Raw genomic sequence first — 8,908 nt, forward strand, 5'->3', positions numbered from 1 at the left:
GGCTAGTGAGGGCCACCAGCGGAGCCAGGGGGCTGTGGGATGGGAGTGTGGGGCACCAGCAGGGCTGGGGGTGGGAGAGGGTGCTTTTCATTTTAATCATGAATTTTTTGTTTTTTATCAGAGAATTTGTGATTTATTTTTTTTATCAGGGAAAACTAGGACCCCTGCTAAAGAAACATTACAGAGTGCATGTGAGGTAGTCTTGCTTTCAGCAAGTGTATTTTATACATAAATATATCCTATGGTTAGTGTTCTGCTGTTAAATATCAAGACATCTTTTTACATGTATAAAATGGGAACCGTCCAGAAATAAAATACTTGACACCTGTATACAGCTTTCTAACTTCATAGTTCTTTATGGGTCTTTATTAATGATACCAGAAACCACCCCAGTGAGAAAGGTGGTAGATGATGATGATTATTATTCTACAGATGGGAAAGCTGGGACAGAGATAACGTGGCTTTCCCAAGGCCACACACGAAATTAGGGACAGAGCCAGGATTAAAACTCAGGACTTCCTGGCTCCCAGGACTACCTTGACTCCCATGATTTGAGCACACTGTTCACTGGCACCAGCAAGCATCTCTTTCCAATAATGGACAGTTCCAAGGACTTGCTCCTGGTCAGTGTGTCCATACATTTTTGGAAATTTGCTGCCAAATAGCAAGATATTTTGAACACTTTAGTCCTGGGAAATCTGTACTGCATATAACATTGATGATCTTTAGCCCCTTCAAAACAGGTTGAAAGGAAGCAAAGCTACAACTATGATGTGTAATAGAATTTGTGGTTATGATAAGCCTGTGGTTCCAAGGCCTGTTGCTGTTCCAGTGGGGGTACATGGCAAGAATTCAAAACAGTTGTGGTTGGAGTTTTAATTATTTTAATTTTTACTGTTTTTAAATTGATTGGGAAGGGGCACTTTTAATAAAGGAAATTATTCTTTGTGTATGGAATATCACCAGGAATCATCTAGTGTATGAATTCTACCTTCCAGTGTCATATGGCTGTCTGGGCCTGTACTTTCTGTTGATTTATTATAGCATCTCACTTATTATAATAGTAAATACTTATAATCAACACAGTTTTGCTGAAACACTAATAAAAAGCAATACATTACTACTGAAATTAATTTCCAAGTCTTTAGTCACCCTGGGATGACAACATACTTTTTTCCTTGTATTGCTATAGTGAGCAGGCACCCCAATTGAGACTGGAACTTCAGCATTCAGATCTACTTACTGGACCCCCAAAGAGAGGCAGTACAGGAACAATGGACATTATTGCATTATTGAGCACAGAGTGACTCTCCTGCTGCTCTATGGGAAGTCAGAGTGCCACACTGTAAGGCCTGTTTAATTGGGCTTCACTCAGGGTTTGACAATTGAATCAGATGTAGCACATAACTCTCAATTTAATTTTTCTACCTGATGTTAATGGAAGAAACTCTTTTCTGGGGAGGAGAGACTGAGTCTTGCTGAGACACTAGAGAGAAGGGGAAAAGAGGAGAAAAACTATCAGAAATGCAAACAAAAAGAAAAAGTCAGAAAATGGTATATACCTGTTTTGATAAGTGTTAATACGTTTTTATTTGTTGTTCTTAGCTGGGCTACAGATGTATGGACTTGTTATAACCATTTATTTATTTTTTTTGCAGTATGGATTTTTCCATAGTGCTGTTTCCATAGGGCCACTTAATAATCACAGCAAGACGCTGCTGGGTATGACTCATGCTAGAGTAGCATTGTTTCTGACATGGCTGTAACACTTGGCCTTTGGCTTCCCGCCTAACAATTCACCCAGGGGCATGGCAGCATTCCAGTATGACACACCCAGTTGTGTTCTGCTGCTGAAAATAATGGATTAATTTTATCTGTGATGTTAACGTGATCAAATGGCTTTTATAAAAAATATTGTGTTGGTGCATTTAATAGGGTTTTTTTTGGTCATTTAAATTTCTTAAAAGACAAAATGGTTTCAAGACCCATTCCTCCTTGTCAGATTTCTGTTATGTGCTACTGTCTGACAGAACGTTTTAATAAAGACATCGTAACAATCTTTTTTTTTTTTTTTTAACAGCCCAGATGCTTGGTGCTGACTCAGTTCCAGGACTCTCCTGTATAAAATAGCTACAGCATAATAATAGTTATTTGGGGAAGGGATGAATCTGAACCAAAAAACCTTAGATTTGAAGATGCCTGAGATAGAGATCTAGATCTAAACTTTGTTGCTGGGCCTGTCTTCTTCAAGGGGCAGTGCTCCCATGATTCATAGATTCATATCTATGAATCTATGATACATTTTTTTGTTTTATTCCTTTTTATTGTCATAAGCATTTTTAGGATCCCTGTGTTTTCTGTTAAGCAACCGTTCTGCTCCAGACTTCCACTAGGGTTCAGGTTTCAAATATGGAAGTTAGGAGATCTAATACTTATATCAGTTACTAAACCCCTTTCGCTGGTGTCAGGTAATATTAATTCATTGTATACTAATGCATGATTTTGTTTAATTCATCTTGTTCTTTTCATTTTACCCAGTAGTCATTCACTATCAAGCTCATCTTATGAAGTAATTATTTTTGCTATAATAATTTTCAAGTTCCTTGGGAAACCAGCATTCAGCTTAGTACCTGGTCCATGTGTCATGGGTGACTTCCCAGAGGGCTATTATTTAGGGTCCTACCAAAATCACTTACCATGCACCATGCCCTGCTCCCTTTGCTGATTGGCTGAGGGGCCCCAGTGGCCCTCCTGTTTGTTGCTGACTGGCCAGGAAGCACAAAAACTGACATCTTTAAAACTGTGGTTTTTGCCTCCCTGCCTATTGGGAGTGAGTGGCAGGACCCTCCGCCAATCGGGGGAGAGGGGATGCATGAGGGAACCTGCAAGATTAAAGTTGCTGCTGCACAGCCCACTTCTGCCATGAATTCAGTAGGTCTCTACGAATATCCCCCAGGAAAAAATATATATTTAATCCTTAAAGAGTGCTCAAAATAACTAAAACTGTTAGCTTGTCTTGCTTTCCAACCTGATCACAACCATATACAATATAAAAGTAGACAGTTACAAATATAGCACATTTATAATATCTCAGGGTATGAAATACTCACTTTCATAGTATAGTCAGAATATATTATGCCATCTTCTTACACTATTGCAGTATATAGTTTAAGTACAGTATAAATTTGGAGTATTCTGTATGGCCAAATAAATAATAGATTGCCTGCAGTCTGCTATTAGAATGTTCTGTCTGCCCACAATGGATCTGTACTGAAACAAGACAAGTAAACATATTAAAGGTAATTTGATAATTGAGACCACTTTCTTTTCTGGGATTAAATTCTATCGACTTGTTGTTACTGAGATTAGTGTTCTTCAATTTTGCTATAGTATTACCTATGATAATGATGTGGGACTTTTGCACATAGTTCAGAATATCATCTTGTTTACAGGACTTCTGTTTTTAGAACTAAAAATGCATGTATAAATAAGTTACTTTGAACCAAGTAATATAACTTTCTCATCTCTTCCACATCTCTCATCATTTTACTGGCTCACAATTTTCTTTATTCCCTAGATATCAGAGTTCTCTTACTAGCTCACATATGATGTCACCACAGATCTACTTTCTTTGTGTTAATGCCAGTTTAAACCATAACATAGTAACAGTTACTGTATGAATAGTAGATTTTGATAAGGAAAAAGAGATTATTTAAATCTCTATTATTTCAGAGACAAAAATAACATAAGTGGAAATAAAAATTATTTATATATTCCATCTTCAATCTTGCTAGCAGTTTACAGGCAGAAAATCCCCTATACATTTTCACTTCTGTTTTGCAGAGAAATGATGAAGAGGCTGTTGTGGATAGAGGAGGAACACGCTCCATTCTCAAAACACATTTTGAAAAGGAAGACTTGGAAGGTAAGAGATCATTTTTCTAATTATTTCATTCTGTTCAAAGAATTGGGGCTAATCCCTTTCTTAAATGTTTGAAAAATGTCAGGATGCACACAAGGGTATGCATGAAAGCCAAAATCTTAGCCTCCACTTTTAAAAGTAATGTGGACAATGGGAAATCAGGTCACTAAGTTTTGCAAGGTATCATAGACCTCAGTCCTGCAAAACATGTTTAATTTTGTTTGGGTGGGAATGTGTAAAGGCATGTTAAAAACAAATTAAACCTGAAAACACAATGTTTGCAGGATTGAAGCCTTAGAAAGTGGAATGGTTTCTATGTTTGTCTGATTTATTTCATTATGTCATTCTACACCTAGTGTTATTGAATGTTCAGATCTTTATCAGAAAAAAGCGATATGGCATTTTGAGTCATGCAGTCATGAACAGGCACTTTTATGGTGCCTACTATATATACCCTTTAGGCTAGGGATAGATATTACACATAAACCAGTTTAAGCAATCAGAAACTGGTTTAAACCTGTAACAGAACAGATGTTCAGTGCACATAAACCAGTTTTAAAATGGCTGAAAGCAGTGTGAGATAAACCTGGTTGAATGTAGTATCAGACTTAACTGATTTGGGTCAAACCAGTTCATGCAATGTCTGTCCCATACCGTTTGCTGGTTTAAACTAAACCAGACACCCCCAGCATCCTGGCATGCTCTCTGGTCAGGGCTGTCTGCTCCACAGCAGGGCTAGCCCCTCCCCTCTGCTCCCTGGCTGGAGCTCCGGAAGAGACTTGCAGGCACAGCAGGGTTTGCCTGGCTTCTTCATGCCCCCCTCTTCCCCCACCTCACCACTCACTGCTTAAACAGAGATCCACTCCTCCTCTTTCCCACAGCACAGACTGTAGCCAACATGTGGTCTGCTAGCTAATGCTGTGTAAGGCAGAGAGGACAGTGTCCACTTAGGGCTTTTTGGAGGTAATCAACAGCTCAGATGGTAATGTCCCTGCATTCCTTCCTTTGGAAAAGGCAGATAAGGTTTTTTGGGTAAATCTGGCTATCCCATGATCACTTCTTGGCTAAACTGGCTAACAACAGCCTCGACCTCACCACGATCTGCTGGCTGGGTAATTGGCTCCACGGTAGGACCCAGAGGGTGGTGGTCAACGGGAGCCAATCATCTTGGTGCACTGTGACCAGTGGGGTCCCTCAAGGCTCTATCCTAGGGCCTATTCTATTTAACATCTTCATCAATGATGTGGACATTGCTGTCAGAGGCAGACTGGCCAAGTTTGCCAATGACACCAAACTCTGGGGTAAAGCATCCACACCTGAGGGCAGGAGGGTGATCCAGGTGGATCTTGACAGGCTCATGAAATGGGCGGATGAGAACCTGATGGTGTTCAACACCAAAAAATGCAAGGTTCTCCACCTTGGGAGGAAAAACCTGCAGCATCCTTATAGGCTCGGTAGTGCTATGCTGGTTAGCACTACAGATGAAAGGGACTTGGGGGTCATGGTTGACCACAAGATGAACATGAGCCTTCAGTGTGATGCTGTGGCTAGTAAAGCGAGCAAAATGCTGGCTTGCATCCATAGATGCTTCTCAAGCAAATCCCAGGATGTCATTCTCCCGTTGTACTCGGCCTTGGTGAGGCCGCAGCTGGAGTACTGCATCCAGTTTTGGGCTCCACAATTCAAAAAGGACATGGAGAAGCTTGAGAGGTTGCAGAGGAGAGCCACGCACATGATCAGAGGTCAGGAAAACAGACCTTATGATGAGAGGCTGAGAGCCATGGGGCTCTTCAGCCTGAAAAAGTGCAGGCTCAGGGGTGATCTGGTGGCCACCTATAAGTTTATCAGGGGTGCTCATCAGGATCTGGGGGAATGGCTGACTTCCTGGCCCTGGGGCAAGGGGCTGGACTCAATGATCCTCCGGGGTCCCTTCCAGCCCAAATGTCTATGAAATCTTTTATTATACTAACTAAATAGTTGGAATTGTTTTTCTTAGCAAGGGCTTTTGGGTTTAAAAACCCTTCGTGAGGCTGAGGAAGCATCTGCAGTCAGTGTGCACTCTTCCTGGATGGAATGAATAGTAAAGAAGTCATAGGCTGGGGTGCACTTTCCTTTGAAACAAGCTGTTTAAGAAGAGCTTGCAATGAGCAAGACTTTATTTTCTGATGGGGTGATAAATGCTGATAACAGAGCTGATAAATGCTCCGTTATCAATGAGCGGGGGATCCCTCTGTAATTAGAGCATCCTGCCAGGCCTGGCTACACCCCCCACCTCAGCTCAGCCTTCTGAGAGGCTGCTGTTGTTCCCCCTGGCTTCAAGCCTGAGCCACTGCAGGCATGTGCTTGCATTTCTGGGATGTCTGTCTGGTTACAAAACTGATTTAGCCAGGTTAGCCAGGTTAGACTAACCTGATTGAATCAATTCAGGCTCAGGCTTTTTGAATGTCCCTAGCTTAAATGTCCTGGAGTAGATTAAAGTAGTTTACAGGTAAAGAATTTGCCATACTATATTGGAAAAATAGTCAATTTTGTTTGTAGTTTGTCTCTGGAAAATGAATGATGTTTCTATTTATAATGCTTAGACAGTATGCTGTTTACATGAGGGAACTGCCTTTTTATTTTTTGGAGAATATCCAGCATGATTTTGGTTGCTATGTAAATAATACTAAGTAAAAAAAATAATGTGCAAAATTCAACTGCTAGTTATTCTTAAAATGTTAAATCCAGTTCTGAAGATAAATGTAAAAATATAGATATTAGGCGTATTTCACTTGATGGAGAAAATCTGCTATTTAATGGTATCAAAGAGCTTTGCTTTGCTGTGTACTCAAATTTGTCTAATACAATATAAATGCTAGGGCTGTGTGAAAGACCATTGTTTTGTTTTGACATCCTTTTATTTCATTTCAAAGCACTGTCCCATTTTGTTTAGTCTAAACTGTTTCTTGGCGCATTTCAATGTTTCACCCGAAAGCTATAATGGGGACTCATGCAAATGCCTAAGACTTTGTCATTTCTTGCCTGATTTGGATGCAAATTGTAGGGATGCCTTCTGAGGGCACAAAGCCTGCCAAGTTTCAAGGAGATAGGTGCAGAGGTTTCTGGGAAACTGCACCTCAAACTGTTCAAAATACAACTCCTGACACTTGCTGGCAGTGGCACTCCTCTCATTTGGCATGCAGATCCGGGGGCCCACCCCTGTGGGAGGGCTGAGGGGCTGTGCCAGCCTCCTTCTGGGGGGGTGGGGCCCTGGATCTGCATGCCAGATGAGAGAAGGCTTCCACCTGGGTTTGGTGGTGGGTGCAGCCCATGCCCAGCACCAGAGAAGATTGCTGCTGTCTCCTGTCCCATGTGGCAGTGGCAGCGGCAGACCCGGGGGCTCACACTCCTGGGAGGAGTCCAGCACAGCTTGGCAGCCCTCCCAGGGTGCGGGCCCCTGGATCTGTGTGCTGGATGAGAGGAGGCTGCTGCTGCCGACGGAATGGTGCTGAAACCAAGTAAGCCTGGGTTCGAAACTCAAAATGTTTCGAAACTTTCTAAATATTTTGAGTGCCCTCATTTCATTTTGAAGCTGTTTTAAAGCCTTTTGTTTCATTTTGATTTCACTGTTTTGAGCTCGAAACACATTAAAACAACTTTGAAATGAAACATCTGGTGAAATTTTGCACAGCCCTAATAAATGCCACTTTCCCTCTCCGTGCAGTTAATAATCCTTAGCAGTAGTAGAGATACATTCAGCCCATTTTTTGAACATTTATTAAAAAGGACATGTTAAATACTATGGGAATGGAATTGTACATTTTACCAGAAATGACTGGCTGGGGTTTTTCTTCTGTGCTTTTTGAATCGGGGACTATTATTTACTGTTTTTTTCTAATTTAATCCACGTTAGTTATTTTAACAAAAACAATGTACAATTATGTGCAGTTATGCTATTTGTTAATTTCCTGTGTCCTGACAGATTCTCCATGGTGAAACCTGAAGAATAGAACTGACAGAAACATTTATTTTCTGGTTTGCAGGACATTAAAATGTTTCAAGGAAAAATTTGGGAGAAAAAAAAAACATTTTGGGAAAAATGAAAGATGTTGGTTCTGAAATGGAATTTACAGCCCAGAGCACTAGTAACCACTGAATAAAATTGACACATTTCTTTTACTGTGTTATTCACTCATGATGCCCATGACTGAATAACATGATGAATATTCATTTATTTAGGCAGCAGTGAAACCTGAGTGTAACCATGTCAGATTTACTCAGCACCTTCCAGGTATTCCAAAGTCCTCAGCTCCAAGGTAGCTTTGCTAAGCAGGTCACTCGAAATCCAGGGACTTCAGGGAGACTTCCATACATATGAGCAACTGATTCCTTAGGCTGCCCAGCTGTTGGATCCATTGTTTCTTCAGGCTGTGGGAATTAATCATCACAGGAAAATAGCTAGATTGAAAGCCTAGTACTCAACTGGGCACAGTACTTACTTAGGTACTTAAATTGTTAGAATTACTCAAAGTAGTAAGTTTAGGAGCATAGACTTTTGGCTGTAGGGTTTCAAAAGAAGTACTTGTGTGGGCCGGGAGCGCCCCGAGCCCTTTTCCGCGCTGCACGCAGGCTGTGGCCAGCAGCCCGGGCACGTGGGGGCGGAGAGGGAAGGCCTTCGCTCTGGAATTAGGCACGGACGCGTATCGGTAGTTTAAAAGATTGTTTACTTACACCGAGATGGCAATGGTGTAGGCTGGAAAGCTTAATTAAGTTGCAGTTACAGACAGACACAACACAGACGGTCTCGTGGAGGTTGCTAGGCTCCACGGTGCAGAGCTCCGGATGCTCTGGGTGAACAGGCCACCAATGTAGAAATCGTAAATACGTCTTATATTAGTCGCGCTCGAAGACGGGAAGAGGTGGGCGGTGGATCAGGCCGCCACGCTCCTCTGGATCTCACACAGGGTTTCTATTACCCTGCCGTGTACCCAGAGTCCCCACGAGATG

At 41.6% G+C, this 8,908-nt stretch overlaps 1 protein-coding gene across 1 annotated transcript in view; it reads left to right on the forward strand.

Moving 5' to 3' along the window:
* Positions 1–8,908, forward strand: part of LOC112548363 (sodium-driven chloride bicarbonate exchanger-like) — a gene marked incomplete at its 3' end in the record, with an annotated part of 278,971 nt that overhangs the window by 121,126 nt on the left and 148,937 nt on the right. The window contains exon 2 of the mRNA XM_025193937.1: positions 3,844–3,925. Within this exon, the coding sequence (XP_025049722.1) occupies positions 3,844–3,925 (82 nt within the window). The remainder of the gene's footprint in view (positions 1–3,843; positions 3,926–8,908) is intronic.

The sequence above is a fragment of the Alligator sinensis genome, unplaced genomic scaffold, assembly GCF_000455745.1.
Source record: "Alligator sinensis unplaced genomic scaffold, ASM45574v1 scaffold901_1, whole genome shotgun sequence".
Classification (NCBI taxonomy): domain Eukaryota; kingdom Metazoa; phylum Chordata; order Crocodylia; family Alligatoridae; genus Alligator; species Alligator sinensis.